General features: G+C 29.7%; 9 protein-coding genes and 4 pseudogenes across 13 annotated transcripts, besides 2 other annotated features; 7 read left to right on the forward strand and 6 right to left on the reverse strand.

Annotated features, from left to right (window-relative positions):
* Nucleotides 1-18,719: part of a mobile genetic element that runs on past the window's edge.
* Nucleotides 697-1,028: a mobile genetic element.
* TVAGG3_0163540 lies at nucleotides 1,844-2,577 on the forward strand (annotated as a pseudogene). Its single transcript has one exon. A coding segment is annotated over exon 1 (734 nt).
* TVAGG3_0163550 lies at nucleotides 4,006-4,821 on the forward strand (annotated as a pseudogene). The gene has a single exon. A coding segment is annotated over exon 1 (816 nt).
* TVAGG3_0163560 (DNA/RNA polymerase superfamily) lies at nucleotides 5,183-6,067 on the forward strand (the record flags this gene model as incomplete). Its single annotated transcript, XM_051225065.1, has 1 exon — nucleotides 5,183-6,067. The coding sequence occupies one exon, from the start codon at nucleotides 5,183-5,185 to the stop codon at nucleotides 6,065-6,067; it is 885 nt and encodes a 294-aa protein (XP_051110051.1).
* TVAGG3_0163570 lies at nucleotides 6,193-7,558 on the forward strand (annotated as a pseudogene). Its single transcript has one exon. A coding segment is annotated over exon 1 (1,366 nt).
* TVAGG3_0163580 (uncharacterized protein) lies at nucleotides 7,756-8,028 on the forward strand (the record flags this gene model as incomplete). The annotated part of the gene is made up of 1 exon (XM_051225066.1): nucleotides 7,756-8,028. One exon carries the CDS (start codon nucleotides 7,756-7,758, stop codon nucleotides 8,026-8,028), a length of 273 nt encoding a protein of 90 aa, XP_051110052.1.
* Nucleotides 8,816-9,427, reverse strand: TVAGG3_0163590 (organellar and viral DNA polymerase type B; the record flags this gene model as incomplete). Its single annotated transcript, XM_051225067.1, has 1 exon — nucleotides 8,816-9,427. One exon carries the CDS (start codon nucleotides 9,425-9,427, stop codon nucleotides 8,816-8,818), a length of 612 nt encoding a protein of 203 aa, XP_051110053.1.
* On the forward strand, nucleotides 9,858-11,535 carry TVAGG3_0163600 (Prim-pol domain family; the record flags this gene model as incomplete). Its single annotated transcript, XM_051225068.1, has 1 exon — nucleotides 9,858-11,535. A coding segment is annotated over one exon (1,678 nt), but the record flags the coding sequence as incomplete, so codon positions are not given.
* TVAGG3_0163610 lies at nucleotides 11,853-12,170 on the forward strand (annotated as a pseudogene). The gene has a single exon. A coding segment is annotated over exon 1 (318 nt).
* Nucleotides 12,787-13,179, reverse strand: TVAGG3_0163620 (phage tail repeat-like family; the record flags this gene model as incomplete). Its single annotated transcript, XM_051225069.1, has 1 exon — nucleotides 12,787-13,179. One exon carries the CDS (start codon nucleotides 13,177-13,179, stop codon nucleotides 12,787-12,789), a length of 393 nt encoding a protein of 130 aa, XP_051110055.1.
* TVAGG3_0163630 (uncharacterized protein) lies at nucleotides 13,459-14,415 on the reverse strand (the record flags this gene model as incomplete). Its single annotated transcript, XM_051225070.1, has 1 exon — nucleotides 13,459-14,415. A coding segment is annotated over one exon (957 nt), but the record flags the coding sequence as incomplete, so codon positions are not given.
* TVAGG3_0163640 (uncharacterized protein) lies at nucleotides 15,647-16,318 on the reverse strand (the record flags this gene model as incomplete). Its single annotated transcript, XM_001330038.1, has 1 exon — nucleotides 15,647-16,318. One exon carries the CDS (start codon nucleotides 16,316-16,318, stop codon nucleotides 15,647-15,649), a length of 672 nt encoding a protein of 223 aa, XP_001330073.1.
* Nucleotides 16,352-17,176, reverse strand: TVAGG3_0163650 (uncharacterized protein; the record flags this gene model as incomplete). Its single annotated transcript, XM_051225071.1, has 1 exon — nucleotides 16,352-17,176. One exon carries the CDS (start codon nucleotides 17,174-17,176, stop codon nucleotides 16,352-16,354), a length of 825 nt encoding a protein of 274 aa, XP_051110057.1.
* A 2,692-nt stretch (nucleotides 18,720-21,411) lies between the features above and the next one.
* Nucleotides 21,412-22,561, reverse strand: TVAGG3_0163660 (uncharacterized protein; the record flags this gene model as incomplete). Its single annotated transcript, XM_001330037.1, has 1 exon — nucleotides 21,446-22,312. The coding sequence occupies one exon, from the start codon at nucleotides 22,310-22,312 to the stop codon at nucleotides 21,446-21,448; it is 867 nt and encodes a 288-aa protein (XP_001330072.1).
* Nucleotides 22,562-22,774: the final 213 nt, after the last annotated feature.

Here is a 22,774-nt window from a genome sequence, read left to right on the forward strand (position 1 = left end):
GTATCTTCAACAATGAAACCACAATCACATAAAATTTTATATGTACCAATTGTTTCTTTTGATATTTTATCTAACAAATCAAAAACTTTATCAACACCTGTACATTTATTTAAATAATAATTTGTGTAAATATCATGGTCTTCTTTCTTAATCGTATTTGTTGCATATGTCACGTTTTTCAGTGCTTTTTTGAATTTTTCAGAATCAAGAGGAGGTGAAAGTAATATACATGGATAATCTCCATCGTCAATAAATTGTAACTTATGTTTATGAATAAATTTTGTGCCTTCTTCTGAAAGTGTTTCGTCAATATCACCATCTAATAAATTTTGTGTTGATTCCAAAAAGTAATTTTTATATCTTTCCTCATGTGATTTTTGAACTTCTGATTCTGAAGCTGGGATATTCATTAAACCCTCTACTTCATTCTCAGCATTTCTCAATTCCTTAATTTTTTCATCTATTTCATTTCTTAATTGTTCCAATTTCTCAATCTCATCGTTATAATATTCATCTTGTTTAATTCGTTCTTCAAAATATTCAGGAGGTGTTTCAAGGCTCTCTGAGCCCAGGTCCTCTGGACCATAAAGAGGAATATTCTCCTGTTTTTCAACTTTTTTGGGATATAAATATCTCATTATAGCCTTTTTAGTAATTGGTCCGTTATATTTAAATTCATTCAACAATCTGGAAAACTCTTTCACATTCTGCATATATGTTGGATAAGAACCGTCTCCAAAATTTTCTAAAATATTTTCTAATTCTGAATTAGTGAACTTTAAAGATTTCAATGAATTAGTTGTTATACTCATTTATTATAAAATAAAAGATAAAAAATATTTTTGATTAATAAGGAATTAATTTCATTTTATGTCTTATAATGTGCGCATATGTATTTAAAAGGCATTCATTGAATTGCTTTTCAATCTCTTTCTTTTTATCATCTTTACTTTCATTAATTTCTTCCTCCTCTGTTTCATTTATTTTTAAAATTGGCTTCATTTAACATTAAATAAAAATTAAAATATAAAATTGACACCATATTTGGAATCTATGCAAAAATATATTCTTTTTATTAATGGTAATATAGGAATTGTAGGAATAAAAACTTTTTATAAATTATTCATAAATTTTTAAAATCTGCTATTCAGAAGTATGTTCAAAAATCATTCAATTATGTGAGAATTCTTACGATTACAAAAAAAGTCACACAACCCATATACATATACTACTCACATTAATTTTAAAATAATTTATTTTTTTATCTTTTATAAAAGAAGCTATATATAGATGATGTCAGATATTCCGCGATTAATTAAACATTGTTTAAATCCTGAATGGAATCAATGGAGTCATAATCAAAGACCTCATAAACGAGTAAAAGATTCACTACCATAATGAAATAAAAAAATAAACTTTAAACATTCATGTCTCAGAATTTTGAATAATTTATTTTTATTTTGTATGAAATGAGCGTCAAGACTAACGACGTTAAAAAATTGGGATTCACAAATGAGGAAATAAAGGATATATTAGAGGAGGCGGGTTATGAGGTTGATAAATATTATTTTAGAAATTGTCAAAAATTCGCGGAGTTTTTAAATGAGTTTGATTATGATGGAAAAATGAATAAAGATGATGTTATAAATTTCTTATATCCCACATCTAAAGAAGAAAAACCTAAAGAACCTGATGTTTTCCCTGAATATTATGAAGAACGGATTAAAGATGATGAATATGATGAAATTGAAAGACTGGAAAAAATAAGAGATGAAATAGATGAAAAAAAATTAAGGAATTAAGAGAAGTTGAAAAATATAATGAAAATGAAGTAGAGGGTTTAATGAATATCCCAGCTTCAGAATCAGCAGTTCAGAAATCTCATGAAGAAAGATATAAAATTATGTCTCAGAATCAACACAAAATTTATTAGATGGCGAAATAGATGAAACACTTTCAGAAGAAGGTACTAAATTTATTCGTAAACATAAGTTACAATTTATTGATAATGAAAAATACCCTTGTATCTTACTTTCACCCCCTCTCGATTCTGAGAAATTCAAAAAAGCTCTTAAAAACGTGACATATGCAACTAATACGATTAAGAAAGAAGATCATGATATTTACACAAATTATTATTTAAATAAATGCACAGGTGTTGATAAAGTTTTTGATTTATTAGATAAAATATCAAAAGAAACCATTGGAACCTATAAAATTTTGTGTGATTGTGGTTTCATTATTGAAGATACCAATAATGTTTCATATGAAAGAACAGCACCGAAGGAAGATGAAGTTGAAAGGTCTATACCATTCGTTATTAAGAATATAAAAGATATGAAAACTTATAAACATTATATTTATTCATTTATTTCAGAAAAAATGGAAGCAACCCATAAAACATCTTCTCATCATTTTATAGCTATTCATACATTCCTTTTCAAAGTTGTGAAATTAAATAAGACAGGAATTAGATTTAATGTATCAGGGTACGCATTCTTGAGTAAATTAAAATGTATTCGTCACGTCGCAGATGATAAAAATTTATGTGTTCTTAATTCATTTTATGGGCTTTAAAAAATAAACTTTATTTTTATTTATTTTTTAATTTTTTTTTATTCTTACATAAATGAACAAAAACGGAACAGCTAAAATGAATGATAATCAAATTAGAGCAGAAGGTAGAAGGTTATTTAAACGCTTCTATAACATTCCTGATGGTGTTAATCCTAAAACTCGTAGAAGCTATTTAAATGAAGCAATAGATGCATATGAAGGGTTTGATATTTCATCAGAAAGTGAGAGATTAGCGAGAATGTTAAATGTTAATATTGATTTCTATTATTGTGATCCTCAACCAGAAGACGTGGACATAATAAGGTAGACTTTCCATTAGTGGAATCAATAATGATAGATCCAGAATTTGAAACAGTAAATATTTTATTAACACAGAGTCCATGTGGAAAAACTTCACGCTGACAGAATAACAGACGTGAAGCACTCACCGCTAAAGTTTGTCCATATTGTTAAAGAAGAATTTATTCTAATCCGTGATGATCCAGAAAGGAAAAACCAAAGAAGATTTTTAAAGCATTGTGAAAATGTAAAGAAAATAATGGAAGATTAATTCAAGACTCATTGCAAAAGACCCAGCAACCATATGCACCACATATTACGAAACAGAAGATATATCAGTGGTTATTAGCTCATAATTTGCAGAATATTATCAACCGACAAGATATTATTATTACTTTTGACTTTGAAACATTAGAGACTAAAGAAGAATTACAACTTTCTGATGTGCAACTTTGAACGCTTACTTAAAAACCATTCATGGTATCATCAACGGTTAAATTAAATGATAAAACATATACGAGGAATTTTTTGCTTAACTTCGAGTGATTCTTTTATTTCTGATTGGATTGAGTTTTTATTTTCAACATGTTCATTAGTTGCTAATCAAATATTGAAACAATATGAAGAATTAATGAAGTCGCAACATTAAATGAAAAACAGAAGGAAGCATTTAAAGAACTTCTAGATGAGGAATTCAATAAAGTGAATATCATAGGTTTTAATTCGGGAAAGTTTGATTTAAATTTAATTCTTCGTGATTTAAACACTGCAAAATGGAAAATAAAATCAATGCTGGGTTCATCTTCACAATTTAAGCAAATCATTGTAAAGAAAACAAACGTTCCATATGAATTGAGATTTATTGACATCAGAAATTATATAGCGGGTGGAACATTAGACCAATTCACTCAAGATTTCGGAAACAATAAATCACGTGTTAAATCCTTTTTCCCTTATCAATTCATCACATGGGAAAATTACGAAGAAGAATTATATAAAGAGGAACCATTCACGAAAGATTCATTTTATTCAGCATTAACTCAAGAAACTATATCAGATAGTGATTATCAAATATATCTCAATGATGCTAAAAATTTTAAGAATAGATTAGAATATTTTATTCATTATTGCAATAAAGATGTTGAAATTATGATTGACCCAATTGATAAAATTATTGAAGAAACATTTGTTTATAAAATTGACATGCTTCATAATCTTTCTTTATCATCGAATGCTTCAATGATTCGTTACGCTTTAGCATATAAAGACTTTAATCCTAATGAAAAATATCCTGAGGAAGAGATAGAATCAAGTTTTGAATTAACGAAAAAGTATTGGAAATATAAAATTGAATCATATAAGAAACAAGATGAAAAAGCAGAAAGGGATACTAAAAATAATGTTTCAATGGATGATTTTCAATACTATCACGATTTAATCCTTTCATCTAAATGCAAAATGTGTGGTAAAGCGTTTACATATGCAAATAAACCAACATTGGATAGAATCGATAATGAAAAACCACATACCAAAGAAAATTGTCAGTTAATGTGTTGTTATTGCAATGTCGTAAAATCAAATAAAGATGAAGATGTTCAACGTTTAAGAATCAATTTAAGAAATTATGCATTAAAAAATAATTTACCAATGACTTTAGATTCAGTTGAAGCTTATCACATTCTCCGTAATGGAATTACTGGTGGTTTATCAAATGTTCAACATAGAGTAATCTTAAAGGAATCACGCACATTAATAAACTTTCATATAGTCCAGAAACTAAAACTGTATCAAATGAGGACACACCAACATTATGACTCATTTCGTTGGAGTTGACTTTAATTCATTATATCCTTCATCATTTTCATCTAATCCTCATGATTTCATTCAATATACTGACCATAAAATGTATATGCCGGGAAGATTGAATGGTGTTATCATTTGTGATACAGCAACAAAGAAAGCAAAAGCACTGGGAATAATTAAGAAGAAAAATACTTTATTCGTGGCTGAAGTAAAGGGTCACATTGATGAAAAATACATTAATGATTACATAAACTTTTTACCGATAATAAGAAACTTAGATATTATCACAGATGAAAAAACAATTGGCAGTTTTATGTATAATTACATGAAATCAAACAATTTACCAGTTGACCAGAAACAGAGAAAATTAACTCAGTTAGCATCAACACACAACCAATATCAACCATTTTCTTCTTATTATCTTTGGTATCTAATAGACAGATTTCATTTTATCATTGATGACATTCAATCAATTTTAACATTTACTAAAAACACTTGTTTTAATGAATTTGCGAACAAATTTATGAACGAAAGACAAAAGGCTGAATTAGAAGGAAATAAAGGAAAAAGTTTATTTTGCAAGATTTCGCTTAATGGATCATATGGTTACGATGCAATGAATACACAAAATTACGCAAAGACTAAAATAATGAATGCACAGAAGTCACGCGTTGCATGTATGTCAAATAAGTTTAAAAACATAAGAGAAATAGGAGAGGATACATATCAAGTGATGCTTAAAGATAGATTTTATAGATGTGATACATGTTTACAAGAGGCATTCTTCACTTTAGATAATGCTAAATACTGGTATTTGGTTTTCATTTATGATTTTATGTATAAATGCATGGATGTTAATCGTTTTCATTTCATTGAAGGTGATACTGATTCATCTTATTGGGCTATTGCTGGCGACCCAAATCTTCCTAACACTCAAGCATTTCAAGCAATTGTTACCGATAAAAAATTTTGTGATAAAAACATTTTCAAATTCGCACCTTTTGATTTCTTTTGTTTTGATGAGAAATTTAAACCTAAATTAAAGAATAAAGCTGAAGAAAAAGCACATGAGAAGAAGTTATTGGGTTTAGCAATTGAGAAACAAGGTGATAACATGGTTGCTTTATGCCCTAAGTGTTATACATCATTCAACGGTTCAATTGATGGAAGTGATTTTAAAAAGATTGCACAAAAAATGAAAGGTGTTAGTTTAAGCCAAAATAAGCAATTAACACCTAAAAAATATTTGGATATAATAAATGATAAAGTGATATTTGATGGTCAGAATATTAATTTACAACTTAAAAATGGGTCAATGACTCGCTTAACAATTGGTAAGACTGCATTAACAGGAGCACACACTAAGGCTGTATGTTGTGAAAATGGATGTTGTATGCCATTTATTTAATACAATTTTGAATAATTTATTTTTAATGAAATGCCACAGAAGAGACAAAAGGAACCGTTAATGATGGTTTTGATTCTTGATCAAAGAGGTGGGCACCCTTAAACATTTATTTTATTTTTATATAAATGAATAACACAGATTTAAAAAATTTAATTGATAATTTAATATTTAATCAAAATTTTCTTAGTTATTATGATTTAAAAGCATATCTCCAAGACTATGATAACAATATAACGGGTGATGATATGGAATATTATTATTCATATTATGATAATGAATTTTTGAAATATCATGATAGAATAATTTCTGAAATTAAAGACAAAATTAAAAATAATGAATATCAAAGGGAAAAACTAAATCACAACTTAAACTTGAAAGATTTCAAAAATAAAGTATTAACAGAAGAAGATATTGATGAATTATATAATTTATATAATCCTGAGCCGCAAAAACAAAAGGAACAAAACGCCCAGTCCTTCAGACCATAAATGATGCACAAGCTTTAATTTATGATTCATTAGTTAAACCATATTCAGCCCGACTTTTAAATGAAGATCAACTTTTGGAATTCATCCTTCAACATAAACTCGAAGCGGGAAAGTATATCAAACCTTTATATACAGCATATTTAAAACAAATGAATAGAATACATCCAGAATTAATGAAGGGGGGAATGAATTCCAAAATCAAAGCAGATAAAATTAAACCACTTGCAACACCAAAACCTCCAACGACAGTACCTGCAACACCAAAACCTCCAACGACAGTACCTGCAATACCAAAACCGCCTCCTCCTTCAGTTAATCCTTCATCATTCACTTTATTATATCCATTTCAAACATTAAAGAAGCAAAAAGATTTTAAAAAGGGTTTCAAGATATTAAATAAACCAACTGACCCGAAAATTCAACCGTTAAAGGAAAAATTTAGTCGCCCTTCATTTGCACTATATCCATATTCATACGAAATCGATCATCTGGAATATTCAAAAGGAAACGTTACTTATTTATTTGCCATTAACATTAACACTAGATATTTATATTGCATTCCAGTGAAAGGGAAAACAGAACAGGAAACAAGAAGAGCTATTCAATACTTACTAGATCATGAAAGAGTAGATAATATCAGGGGTGATAGTGATAAAGGATTTCAGGCAACTATGATTCATTATTTCCCACAAATTAATTTTTACTTCTCATCTTCTCCATATACGTTTCATAATAAAATAGTTGATGCGGTAATGAGAACTCTTAGAGATGCGTTAGGGGTTAACGGTCAGATATACTGGGATGGAAATCATGACTCCATCATACAACAGTTAGTATATTTATTACAATAATACATGGCATAGAACTATAAACATGAAACCAGTGGAAATGAAAAATGATATTTCAAAAGAATGGAATATATTAGAAAGCAAATGGAAAGGTTGAATGATGTTAAACATGAACAAATTAATTCGGGGCTCATGAATTTTAAAAAGGGGATAAAGTTTTGATTCATCTCGATTATGGAAAAACTAATAAATCAATGACAAAAAGAAGACGAAGATTTGACACAATAGCTGAATTTGTTAGATATATTAACGGCAATGCATTAGTTGAAGTTGACAATAAATTAATAGAAATTCCGATTTATTTTTTACTCCATTATATTTAAATATATTTAATTTTTTTATTTCGTAAGAAATGAGTGACAACGAAGCAGCCAAGAGTCCAGACGATGAATATAAAAAGAAACTAAACAGAATTAAATCAAAAATATGCTATTGCAAAAAGAAGCCGCAATGTGGTGGGGTTGAAAACGATGAAGAGAGGAAAGAAATAATCGAAAAATTAGAAACTTATCGTTCAATCATTAAACTGAGTGAAGCAAAAATAAAAGAATTTAATAGAATAAATAAATTGATTGGAAGAGATGAATTTAATAAAGATGAATTTTTAAACTCTATCCAAATTTAATTTTTATTTTTCTTTGACAACATCTCTCTTTCCATCATTACTGCATAACCACATTTTCTCAGTTTTAGTGGTTTGTTATTTTTAGCAAGTTCTCGCATCATTTTTATCATTTCCTCCCTTGTTATGATTCGTGTAAAGAGCTTGTTGGGGTATCCATTTATATAAAAATAAAATTTTGTTATCAGTTATTTTATCGTTAATGGTTTTCAGGTTATTCAGTTATGAATTATTTTTGAAGAACTGAAGGTGTCACCATGTTACCATGTCACCAGGTTATTTAACTTCTCTGAAAAAATGAGACAACATGACATTTTGACAACATTCCTGGAAATAAATTTTATCGTAAATGTTTTGTCATGATTTTATCGTAAACTCTATGTCAAACATGAACGTATATGTTTTGTCATGATTTCTTCATCGTATATGATTTGTCATGATTTCTTCATCGTAATGAGTGTAAATGACCCAAAATATATTTTAGGGTAGAAGGGTAGATCTAACCTCTTTTCTCACCTCATTTCTACCCTCATGAATTTTCATACGGAATCTCTTCTCTCGGTTTTCCGAGGGAAGCAATCATTATACTTTGCATTTGGTACATGTCATCTTTGACCGAACGAATGAGGCGAAGTTGTTTGTTATATTGTATGTACTCGTATTCTTCATTTATGGCTTCATGAACGATAGCAGTTGTTGTGTTCTCTGATGTTGACATTACTGTCATTTCATACAAAATAAAACTAACTTTATTTTTTCTGACTTTCACAAAAGACCAAAAATAAACGCTTTACATGTATTTTTCAGCAACTTCGTCAAATAATTTTATAGCTTTATCTATCTCATCTACTTCAAACGTTTCTTTACCTTTCATGGGAGCACCATACATTTTCTCAAAAACTTCAAGCAGTTCTGTTTCAGCAGCTCTCATATCATTAACGAACACAACCTTGACTCTATTGACTGTACTGTCATATCTTTGAGTTATATTATATGTTCTTCCTATCTTATATCTTTTTGTATTGAAGTCCTTCGGTTTCTGAACGATGTAAAGTAAGCCTTCACTGCAACGTTCTGAGTCGAATGAACCATAAGTTATGAAGTTATATCCAACAACTGGGTCTAACCATAACAAAACTATTGGTATAAGACTTTTGTCTATAAGATATGCTCTTGTTCCATGAAATGCTACTGATATCATAAGCTCAGGATTTCTTGTCAAAATTTTCTGAGTTGAAGCAATTCTAACCCAGTCCTTTGTTTTCTTTCCGGATGGTGTTATAATGTCTGACAAAGAATATTTGTTGTAATTCTTTGAGTATCTTACGTTTAAATCACCTATTCTAACCTCTTTGGTGTCATTGTCAATCTTTCTAACTGTTTCAAACTCAATGTTTGTCATTACTGTCTTTACATACAAAATAAAAAATTTTCTTAGAAAAAATTAGCGTTATTTTTCTAACTAATGAAATTCATGAAATTTGTTGCTGAATTCAGCAAAAATAATGTTTACGTTAATGGTTTCAGGTTATTCAATAATTAATTATTTTTGAAGAACTGAAGGTGTCACCATGTCACCATGTCACCAGGTTATTTAACTTCTCTGAAAAAATGAGACAACATGACATTTTGACAACAACACAGGAGGAAGGCAGTTATGAATTATTTTTGAAGAACTGAAGGTGTCACCATGTCACCATGTCACCAGGTTATTTAACTTCTCTGAAAAAATGAGACAACATGACATTTAGACAACAACACAGGAAATATGATGCAGTCCAAAAATAAAGTTAGTTTTAAAATTATTTTTATTTTTTTTTATTCCTATATAAATGACAGCAACAAACAACAACAGCAACTTTATCGTTTCTGATGAAAAAGTTATTGATTCATTAGCTGAGGAATTAGTTGTGGCAGAAACTAAAACCCTCAACGAAAGAATTGGTGAAAACAAGATTGATTTACATAACTACCTCAAACATGATGGAGGAAGAGGAAGGAAAACTGGTATGGCTTTATTAGTAAATAAAATTTCAAATTTAACGATTATAGATGTTGATATCAATAAATCGTACAATGATGAACTTAAAGAAACAGTTAGAAAAGATATTTTATCAAAACTTTCGGATAAAGATGTTATTGTTAAAACCGCTTCAGGAGGTCTTCACATTTATTGCAACACTAATTTCTTCTATTCAACCTCGAACAGAATGATTAAATGTTATTCCTGCAATGATTATGATATTGATATAATGACTTCTATGGATGAATCAAAGCGTTCTTTAGTGGTTATGGCTGATTCAAGAGTTCGCAAGAATGCATCAGAACCAATCAATACATACTCATTCATTCGTGGAAGTTACGATTCAACATTAACCAGAACAGTGAATGATATATTAAATGATTTGAATATTAAGGTAAGAGTTGAACAGAAGAACGAAGAAATAAAGAGTATAATGAATGAAAACAAAGATGTAAACATTGACGATAAACTTGCCCAAAGCATAGTTGATGGCATCTGTGATTTTGAAGTACATAATGACGGTGGAAACATGAATTTAGAAAAAGAAATAACATTATTCACACTGTTTCAAGCAATTAATTCGTTACCTAATCATTTAATTAATGAAGCATACGATAACGTTTATAACTTCTGCAATTTAACTGAAAATGCTAAAAGTAATTTTGAAAAAGCACGTGGTAGATATGCACATTTAATGACTTCTCCATTTGTTTTAGTGAAGATTCTAAAACTATACCAAAATGAATATTATGATGAATACGTTTTACCTTTATTACGTAAGCCAAAAATAACATTTGATATCAAACTTGATGACTCGTTTTTGATAACAGATATTAGACGCAGGGCTGAAAATCATCAGTATAAAAACAGTTCTGAAGTAATTGAGGATTTATCACGTGTAATCCGTTTTGTAGATTGTGGAAATAAATATTTCATTCAAAAGGACTATAATATTCATGATAAAATGAATCAAATATCATTTGTTCTTCAGTCAAACATGAAAGAGTCACTCAAAATGATTAAATTATTTAAAGAAGAAGGTAAAACAATAACAGCATGGGACGTACTATTAAATCAATTGTCTTCATTAACCGTTAAGGGTGTTTGCTTTAAATCTGATTCTCCAGATGTTTTCTCAACGTTTCAGGGTTATAAATACAACATTCTCGAAAAGCCTGATTACTCAAAAATTGAGATGTTTATGGATTTCATTAAAGAAGCCATATGCGATAATAATGATGAAGTGTATAAATACCTACTCGGCTGGATTGCATCAATGATTCAACATCCTGGAATCAAGAATGAAACAGCAATTATTTTGAAAGGACTTCAGGGAACAGGTAAAAACAGATTCACGGACATTATTTCTGAACTTCTCGCTGGTTATTCATGTAAAAACATTACCGAAATAGGTGAGCTAACGGGTAATTTCAATTCGGTTGTTGAAAATAAAATGTTTCTTGTACTTAATGAACTCAAGAATGTTGGTGAAGACAGACTTGCAAACTTCAACGCTTTGAAATCAATTATTACGGATAATGAGATTAGAATTAATGAAAAGAATCAACCCAGAAGAACTGCTCAGAACGTTGCAAACTTCATTTTCGTAACTAATAACGTCTACCCTGTCAAAATTGAAGTTGGAGACAGAAGATATGTAGTTTTAAGAGTTAATGGTAAATTTAAGGGTCAATTTGATTACTTCAAGAATTTAATGGATTCATGCACAAAGGAATTTTATGATAACCTTTTAACATATTTTATCAATTACGACCTTTCATCATTTAATGTACGAATCATACCGATGACTGAAGCCAAACAAGATTTAATAGAATTATCAACAAATCCTTTAGATGTATGGATAAATACACATTATGATGAATTGTGTGCAGGTATGATATGTAAAAATGCTCTATTCTGCAAACCATCAGACATGAAAGACAAGAATTTCCAAATGAGCATTAAGGATAAATGTGATAGGAAACAGAGAAGAATAGACGATAAACAAACATGGTGTTATGTTTTGAAAGAAGAAATGAAAGGATTATAGAAACAGGTTGAACCAAACGATAATGAGGATTCATTTACTGACGATGAAATACCTGTAAATGATGCTTTATAAAGTATGATTGGAATTTATTTTTGCATTAATCCTCCTGTGTTGTTGTCAAAATGTCATGTTGTCTCATTTTTTCAGAGAAGTTAAATAACCTGGTGACATGGTGACATGGTGACACCTTCAGTTCTTCAAAAATAATTCATAACTGCCTTCCTCCTGTGTTGTTGTCAAAATGTCATGTTGTCTCATTTTTTCAGAGAAGTTAAATAACCTGGTGACATGGTGACATGGTGACACCTTCAGTTCTTCAAAAATAATTCATAACTGCCTTCCTCCTGTGTTGTTGTCAAAATGTCATGTTGTCTCATTTTTTCAGAGAAGTTAAATAACCTGGTGACATGGTGACATGGTGACACCTTCAGTTCTTCAAAAATAATTAATTATTGAATGGATTCACTACTGTTCCACCTTGAGTCACAACACTTGCCCCGGCTAATTGTGAAGAACCTGGGATAAGTACTCCATGAAATGATTTCATTGGTATCATTAATTTAGAAATAGTTGGCTTAATTAATTTTGTCATTTATGATAAAAATAAAAATTTAAATTATGCCGTTCACTCTTTTGGAGCTCAGGACTTTCAGTCCGTTCTAAAGTTTGTTTCACAAACATTGAGCGTTCATTGAACTCTATACCATGCGTAAACTGTCATGTAAGGTGGCATGTATTCTTTACTTTGTCCCGTTGTTTGTGTATATCCTGAAACGAAATGTGTATGGTTTCCTTCTCCCTGAGTGTCACTCCAGTAACAATTTATAGCAAACTTAACGTCGTCTTTAACATCATATCCTTTACCTTTTGTCATTCCTGACCAATCCCAATATCTATGCTTATGCCAACCTGCTTGAGATGTACTTAAATCTATGTAGTGACTGTGTGCAGGTAAATTTTCACCTGAAATCGTTTTACTTCCCCCTGTTTCCTTTGAAGAGTTTGCACAATACAAAAACCTGTCAACTATTTGTTCCCATGCACCAACACCAAACATTACTTGAGGACCTCTTGCATCCATAGATGTATAAATAGAACCTACTGGGTTCATTAAATCAAACATATGAGATATTATAGGATTGTCTCTTTTGAACTTAAAATATAGTGCAACTATTTCTGGTTTCTTCTGGTTTGTGTCAGAATATTTTTTATAATATAATCTTATGTTTTCAGGGTAGGTAAAATCTTGACTATAATATTTATTTCTGTCATCTGTATAATAATATACTATTCTCGTTTTTTCTATTGCATTATATCTTTTATATCTATAATAATCTAAATATAATGTTAGCTTTTGTTCATCTACACGTGGTGTTCTCTCGTCATCTCCATAGTCATAATAATATGGTGCTGGAGCTGGGTCAGGCAATGTCATATCTGCCATTTCATAAACTCTTAAATATTTCTTTTGTTCGTCTCCATATAAGTTTAAGTAGCAGTTGTTGTCTAATGGAACTTTAACTTGTGTACCATCATTCTTTTTATAGCTTACATACATTTCATTGTTATTTTTCGGAATGAGTTTACACTGTGTACCATTTTTTAAGGAGTGTACAAACTGCCATCTAAAATATTTATTTTCTTCATTGACAGAAAAGTCACCAACAATAGTTTCAATATTTTTTGTTCCTATCAAACTTTGGTATATTTCGTTAACATATGTTTTATCCGCCTTCTTCTCTAACTCATCGTTAACATATGTTTTATCCGCTTTAAGGTCTAAACATCCTGAAACCCATCCTGTATCGGCTTTAGTTTTTAAAATCTTTGATGTCCATTCATGATACCATTCAACCCTTTCTTTAATTTCATTATCTTTTTCATCAACATAAACCAAATTTGCCTTCTTCTCTAACTCATCGTTAACATATGTTTTATCCGCCTTCTTCATTATGTCATTTAGGAAACCCTCTATGAATTCCTCATTTAAATTAAATCTTCCAATCTTCAAAACTTTAGGAAATGCATTTAATGCGTAATATCTCTGTTCTTCTGGTGGAATTGATGTTATATCATCCGTTATTCCTTTAATTTTTGAATTCATAAATAAAATTTCTTTTATATTTGATATCACTGCACCACCTTTGCAAACGAATTCGAAATGTTCATTTTTCAATACTATCTCCAAATCTCCATATTTCAACCTTTGCGTTTGTTCTGCCGTCTTTGAATTATATGCATATATGGCGTATGTAATGGTCTGAAGGACCTGGGTGCTTTGCGCCTTAAGTTGCTGTGGTTGCTGTTGTTTAATCATTTATTATGATTTAAAAATAAATATTTAATCCGTTATCTCATCAGCTATTTTTTCTATTTGAAATTGCCATAATATTTCATTCATAAATTTTAAATCACAATCAAATAGGTCAGTTATTCTAAATTTAATATTTGATAAATCTTTTGAATGAAGAATAAATGAATTCCCGGATAATTGAAACGGATATGTTAACGAAAATGTGTTTAAGTTGATGGATAAAATGTTTTGTATTGATGGGTAAGAGTTAGGGTCTAATGTTTGATGTGAAAATCTCATTGGGGTATTAACTTTATCACATTTGATTAAAATGAAATTGGAACCAGTGTCAGAATACAAAACATCCCCAACATCTTTTTCAAAATTTAATATTCCCAACAATGAACGAAGATGAGGAGTACAAAATTTAATTTTCAGCGGGAATTTAATAAGGTTATTTATTTCATCAAGTTCAAAAAGTTTATCAGGTTTTGATTTAAAATTTTCTTCATACCATACGATAAATGATTCATTTAAATAACTTAAAATCATGTTAATATCCCATTTCGTTATCACATTATTTATATACATATCATACGTTTTTTCATGGTCATCTTTAATAAATGATATATAATCTGAAGGGTCTAAAAGAATGGGATTAAATTTACCACTCACAGAAACGAGAGTAACATTATAAATTCCGCTAACTGTTAAATTTAATTCACAGCTATTATTCGAAATAATATTGATAATTGACATTTTTATTACGATTAAAAATATGGTAAAGCGTTATTTTCCAGTGATAAATAAAACTAGAATAAGATTACCTCAAGAATTCATAAATTCAACGAATAAGAAATTCATTCATGTTATAAATTTTAGTGTTTTCAGAAAATATGAGTCAATGTCATATTCATCAACAGGTTATATTTCACTTCATTCAAATTTAGTTCAATCAAACCCATATAATGACCATTTCATAAGATTTTCAGATGGTATTAAAAATGTAATTGATAGATTAAAATATGAACAGATTGACAATATCGAATTTTTGGAATTTTGGTTTAAATATCCCGATGGAAAAAAGATTGAAGTTAAAGATAAAGCTGATACTATAACAAAAACAATTACAATGACCGATCCAGATAGTGGGGAACAAAAAGAAATAAAACAAACGATAGAAACTGGTGAAAGGTCAATTATTTATCGATTATGATTCAAAGGATTATTATTCGATAATGTTAATGCTTGAATATTAAATAGCCTTAACAAAGAATTTTTCAAGTGATATTTTATATTCATCAACTATTTTATTATAAATATCATTATATGTTAAATGAAGTTCAGTTGTTGTTCCGTTCTTTGATATCTTAATTGTGCTAATATCCTTTATAGGATTTATTTTTGCAACTGTTCCGCAGCATGAAACCTCATCATCTATGAAAAATTGAATCTTAACGTCTGAATCTTGAACATCACAAAGAATGGCGATAATGTGAATTAATGATTCATAAGGTAAAATAATTAAACCGGATTGGTCAATTAAATTTATTATTGAATCATAATTATTAATTATTATATCACGGTAAATTTTCATTAATTCAGAATTAATGTCTATTTTATATGGGTTCTCGATGTTTGATGAAAGAGGCGGGGGGTATGTTGGATAAGTGGGAATTTCAACGGGTTCTTTACCGGGTTCAGATAAAATGATTGGGTCTCCATTCTCATGGTTTTCTTCATTCTCCTCATTCTTCGGTAAGTCACGAGTTAATAAATTTGGTTGAGTTGCTGACCTTGTTAATTCGGGGCTAACATTAACTTTAACATTTTGAATAATTCGTGATTTATCATCATTTACGTTATAACCAACCGTAATCTCTGCTTTTGCGTTAGTGTTCTTTTGACTAGTGAAACGTCTTCTCATTTATAATCGAATAAAAAAAATATATTTAAACTTTTATTTTGCTGGAACTTTTGAATCTATTATTCCCTGTATTTGTTCTTGAAGTTGATTTTTAGCATTTTCATCGAAATTAATAGACCGAATATATTCATTAATTGCATTCTTATAATCATTTGATTTCTCAAATTTTCTTTTATCTGATTCCTTAACTAAATCATAAGTTAAACCTCGTTGCTGATATAATGGTTTCTTAATTAAATCTTTGAATGCTTGAGATAAAGCACCTGATGCAATTCTTGCTACTATAATTGGTTGGAATTGATGTTTAAGTTCATCTTTAACATTTGCGAAAACTGGATCGAATAAAGCAACTTTAAAGAGTTTCTTAGCTGAAATTTCAGGTCTAATATTTGCATATTGACCATCAAACTGGTTAGAATATCGTGGTAATCCATCCGGTCCCTCTTCAATAGCATTTAATTCTTCATTGAAATAAGAATATGGATTATGACGGTATGAATTAATTGGACCATTTTCACCTTCTCCAATGTATTGTTTAACAGCTTTTCCATTTTCATCAAATTGCATAGGATAACGTTCATTATATGCTTTACGTTTAGGATAATCAGACATAGTTAATTTATAACCATTTATGACTTTAATATTACCTTGACCATCAGTAACGAAAACTTCATTTATACCATCAGGTTTTCCATTTGGACCTGTAATGTCTGCTTCGTGTGCTTCCCAATTTGGACCATGACGTTTGGCATATGCTTGAGCTTCTGGTAATGTTAAAACGTTTCTCATTTGTTTAACATCTTTTTGAAGACCAGCAACAATATGAACTAATTCTTTCATTCCATCAGGAACTTTCATAGTTCTATTATATGCACCCCTTTTGTTTGTCCCTTGTTTTAATGGAACCTGTAGAAGATTTACCATTTCTGTCATGTTTAATTATAAATAAAAAATAAAAATTAATTATAAAAAGTTAATCAAATTTAACACTTCCTTTATTTAAATCAACTATTATTTTTCCATGTTCACCTAATTGCTGATATTGTGTGTAAAGTTCATTAATGCTCATTGGTAAATTCACTTGATAAAGCATAACGTTCAACTGTTGACGACTAAACCCACTGAAAATGAAAAGGGTTGATAGATTTGATTTAATGTTTGTGCTTAATGCTTTGAAGTATTGAACAGCCATGAAGAATGAACACTGAATGTGTCGACATTGAGTTAATAACTGATTAAAATATGATTTCTCATTTGTTATTAGTTTTGATTTCACTGCATCATCTAGAAAAATGAGTGAATGCAAAAATTCTCTATCAAAATTTGAAATAGAAAGTGTTTCAAATAATTCATCCCGTTGTTTATCAATAATTTTATCCTCTAATCCTTTTTTCTTGATTGTATTATATAATTCTTTATACATTAAAAAGTTTTTTAAATAATCTTCTGCTTCTTCTTGTGATAAATAAATAATTGGAATTTTGATTAAATGCTTTAAAGATTCAAATGTATCATCTGAAGGTGAACCTGAACGGTTGATATAAATTAACACGTGTGAATAGGGGGAAGTGTTAGCAATAATGATAATTTGTTTTAATATCGTTAATGTTTTACCTTTATTTTGTTTACCAATTGCTGCAGTGATTGAATTTAAGTAACATTCAGAATATGGAATTTTCATTAATTTTTCCTTAGATAGAGCATTTCTATTATCACTCAATGCTTCATTAATCATATCATCTACGTATGTATTATATACTCCTGCTAATTCTTCATAAGGGGTGGATGAATTTAAATCCATTTAATCAAAAATAAATTTATAATTTTAAACATTTCTATTCATCAATATTTCATCATATGAACTTCTATACTGTGGTGGTGTACCTGTTGGATAATATTTCAAACCTTCATCCGGTGTCCATGTCCAATATGTAGTCCTAGTAAACCAAACCTGAGGAGGATTTGTCACCTTTGAACAGTAAGTGTCATTTACACCCTGAATGATTGGATAAGCTTTCACTTGTACTGTAACTTGTGAGTTGAAAGTTTCTAATCCATCAAAGAATATACCCGCTCCATCACGTTGAACTGGAATAGTGCATAAGAATGAAGTTTGGTCTTTCCATGTTCTAGTTAATGGCGTGCCATTATCATCATTCAGTGGTCTAGTTAATGAGTCCTCGTATTCTTCTGTGCATTCATTCACTCCATCTAAATCAGAAGCTTGAAGCATACGTGTAAAGAATATGTCGCCCACTGTGGTCATCGCTTGATCGGGGAAGTTTCTGGAATCTATAGTGACCTGAAGACCTCGAAGCATTGGATTTTCTAAAACTGTTCTTTGCATTGCATTCTTCGGAAATGTTAACACAACATCTGTAACATTATGAAGAGCGTATGAGAAATCTGAGCTAATACCTTCAGGAGTGATGCAACCTCCATTTAGTGAACGAACGTCAATATGTTGAGCTGGAATCATGAATGGATCTTCCTTACTGAATAAACGTGGTATTGCTTTAACTGATTCTTCAATTAAACCGTATCCTGGTGTAATGCATTTATCCTCTAAAACTTCCATCTTTGTGCATGAAATAATAACGTTATCAACTTTTGCGTCAGCAGATGTAGCGGCTAAGCTTGTAATTAATTTGGCAGAAAGTCCGATTTGTTGGAATTTGCGATCATATTTATAAACATGATTCATAATCTTTTCATAATTTCCATCAGTTATCTTTTCATAAACGTAATTTTGTAAATCAGCAACTCTTAACGGGTCAACCTGACAAAATACTAAAGTATCCCTGAAAACATAATATTTAAGAATGATTTCACCAAATGATTTAGGATAATCATCGAACGCCTGAAATGCTAACAAATCATTTACCGGAATAATCATATCAAAAGTGACATCAACTTCTTCATTTGCGTTCTTGAAAACTTCTGAAGGGTCAATATATTTACCACATACTGAGTTATCATATTTTTGAACATTATTATATAACGAATGAACAAACTTTTTAACTTTCCTTTCTGATTTTGGTTTATATGTTGCAAATGCGAAAGATTCACGGGCGCAATCCATCTGAAGATAACCGGCATCACCTCTTTCAGTTTCTACTTCTAATTGTTTAAAGCTTTGATTTGATGATTTGTAACCAACGAATAAACGCATGCATTTAAAAGCGGCATCACATGTGAAAGCTTTATTTGAAACTAGAGTTGCTTTAACTTTGCGTTTAATATATGTGTCACCTAATTGGTTCACATCATGAGCTGGATTTGTAATTCTTAAATGAGTTTGTTTATCATCAAAATATGGAGCATCAGAGTCATAGCATGAACTTTCAAGTTCTCTATAATATCTTCTACCGTCATTCTTTGCGAATATTTCATTTATCTTTTCGAATGAATGAAACACATTTCCATTAATCGGTTTGGTGTTTGGCACCAAATAGTTAGTCGTCATTTATTAATAAATAAAAAATCAAAATTAAAAGATGAAAATGAATTTTTAATTTTGATGAAATAATCAACTATGGCTGCAGGTATATTTAAGAAACTGTGGGATAAAGTAAAAAGAGGAGCGCATAAAATTTGGGAAACAATGAAGAAAGGAGCAAATTGGATATTTAAGAATAAAGAAGCAATTAGTGACGTTGCTGAATCAATAACGCCAAAAGCTGCCCCAATAAGAGAAATATTAAATAAAGGAGAAAAAGTTTATCAAAGACTTCAACCGATACTAAGATAAAAATAATATTTATTTTTCCACTATCTACCCCCCTATTTTATTAAGTATTCCTTCAGCAATTCCACCAACTGCGTTACCCACTTGTGCTCCCATCGCCGGATTACCTGCTTTAGTACCTAATACTCCACCTATGATAGTTCCTGCCGTTTTCGCTACTGGTGCCAAAAAGTTTGCAACGGGTTTAATAATATTTTTATGAACCCAACCTGCAGCTTTCTTAATTCCATCCCACAGTTTCTTAAAGAATCCTGCCGCCATTTTTGATTTAATATTAATTAAAAAATATATTTCATCACTTATATTCTAATTTTTATTTAATGATAAATGAAACCGATTTTAAAAATAAATGAAACAGAGGAGGAAGAAATAAATGAAAGTGAAAATGTTCAACAAAAAATAAACGTTGTTAAACCAATTACTGAAATAAAAATTTTTTCATCTGTTGAAGAATTTAATGACTATTATGCTAATAATAAAAAATTATTTGAAGAATTGACAACGTGTAAATTGAATAAAATGTTTAAAGTTAATGGATTCAAAATTTCAAAAATAAAGGGGGTGGTTAGTTTGAAATCTATTCCTCAATCAAGAATCACCTCATTAATGAAAATAGATGATTTAACAAAAAGAATAGAAGAGATTGAAGAAAAAATGAATCAAATAATTGATTTCATAAATTCAAATAATCATTAGCTTCTTAAAGTTCTATGTTGATTCTGAGACATGAATGTTTAAAGTTTATTTTTTTATTTCATTATGGTAGTGAATCTTTTACTCGTTTATGAGGTCTTTGATTATGACTCCATTGATTCCATTCAGGATTTAAACAATGTTTAATTAATCGCGGAATATCTGACATCATCTATATATAGCTTCTTTTATAAAAGATAAAAAAATAAATTATTTTAAAATTAATGTGTTAATTTTTAATGTGTTTAGTATATAAATATTTATTACTAATTTATTTAATAATGTCGCGCTTTCTTACGAATTCATGACTTAAAAAACGTAAGAAAAAATTTTTATATCATTTATATATAGAAGATGTGAAAATATACCTTCGTCTATATATAGATGCAACAAAAAAAGTCACACAACCCTTCCTATCCTACTACTAAGGAAAATATTGATGCATATCCCATGAAAATATGATTTTGCGTTTAACGAGGATTGGGAGCCTAAGCTGATGCTAAAAAATACGAAAAACTCTGTGATAAAATACAAATTTTTTTCATCTTTTTTTTGCTCTTAGAATTGGAAGGCCTGTTCAGCTTGCTTTTAAACGCATGCTTTCGATGATAATATAAATTGATATAACACAAAAAAAAGTAAATATAATTATTAAATTTTCATAAATAAATAATACAAACAAGAATTTAATGTGCAGTAGCTCCTGAAGGAGGTGGTGCAGAAGATCTAACGCGATTTGAGGTTGGAGTAGCAACAGATGGCTTTATTGCACCAGCATTTAATTTATTAAGGGCAAAAGACTGAGCTGGTACAACTGTTGCTGTGGTCTCGCCAAATAGATCGATATCTTCAATCCATTTTTGTAATTTCGCGTTTTTATCAGAAATATATTGGTTATATAGTAATTTAATATTCTCTGCATATGACATATCGTCCTGACTAGTGAATTCAAACTTTTCTTCGAGTTTATTTTCATCCAAATTTAATTTGTCAAGCATATGCTTTCTAGTTTCCTCGTACTTTCGTCGCAGGTTTGATACTTTAGAACTGCATCGAAGAATGGCTCTATGTTCTTGTAATAGGGTCGCACCTAACGAATCCAGAGAATTATTGCCATCTAACGATAGGAGACTACTTTGCACGTTTGATATATTAGTGTCTAATTCTCTAAATTCATTTTTGAGCTTTTTGAAAAAGCGAAGAATAAATGGAGTGGGAGTTGATCTCGCATGAGTTGCATTTCCAAGATCTATAGATGAGTTATGCAATTCCTCTTGTAAAGACCTTTTAATTTTGAATCCGTTATCAACTTTATTAGCAAGAGAAGTCAAAGCGCCAAACAATGTTTGTTTTGTATCTTCTTTAATCTGTTCTAAAGAACTGTCAATGAATGCTGAATCATCTGGCAATTCATACGTTTCATAATTTAAAATGGAATTAAATATGCTTACTATTTTTCCAGCTGTTTCATTTTTAAGCTCTTCAATAAGCATTGTTTCATTTACTATTTCTTCTGGCTCTTCTGCTGGCTTTGCTCCCAATCGGAGGCTCATGAACAACATTCACCGCTAGAGATTTGTATGTTACCGATTGCATGTTGGAAACAGCAGTTGGAAACACCATGTCTTAAGGATCAATATATGTCACTTAATAAGTCTAGTTCTTTTGTCATATAAAATGAAGATAATTATCATAGGAGAATTCATAATATTCTTGGTATTTTTGTGTGTATTTTACGGGTACATAATAAACTTATATGTCACATAGAAAGACTGTGAATCGAGAAATGATCCCTAATTTTCAATCGGATGATTTTGTCACTTTTGATAAGATTTTATCCTTCGACTAATATATATGAGAAAAGATGATTTTAAATTCTTTGTATTCAATTATATAACAAAATTGAATGATATATCAATTCTTAGTTGAATATATTTGTCTCAGATACTATAGTACATTAAAATTTTCTAAAGAAAACCAATGAAATTGCCATTAATCATTTCAGATTTTAATTG

This window comes from Trichomonas vaginalis, chromosome IV, assembly GCF_026262505.1.
Source record: "Trichomonas vaginalis G3 chromosome IV, whole genome shotgun sequence".
In the NCBI taxonomy this organism is placed as follows: domain Eukaryota; phylum Parabasalia; order Trichomonadida; family Trichomonadidae; genus Trichomonas; species Trichomonas vaginalis.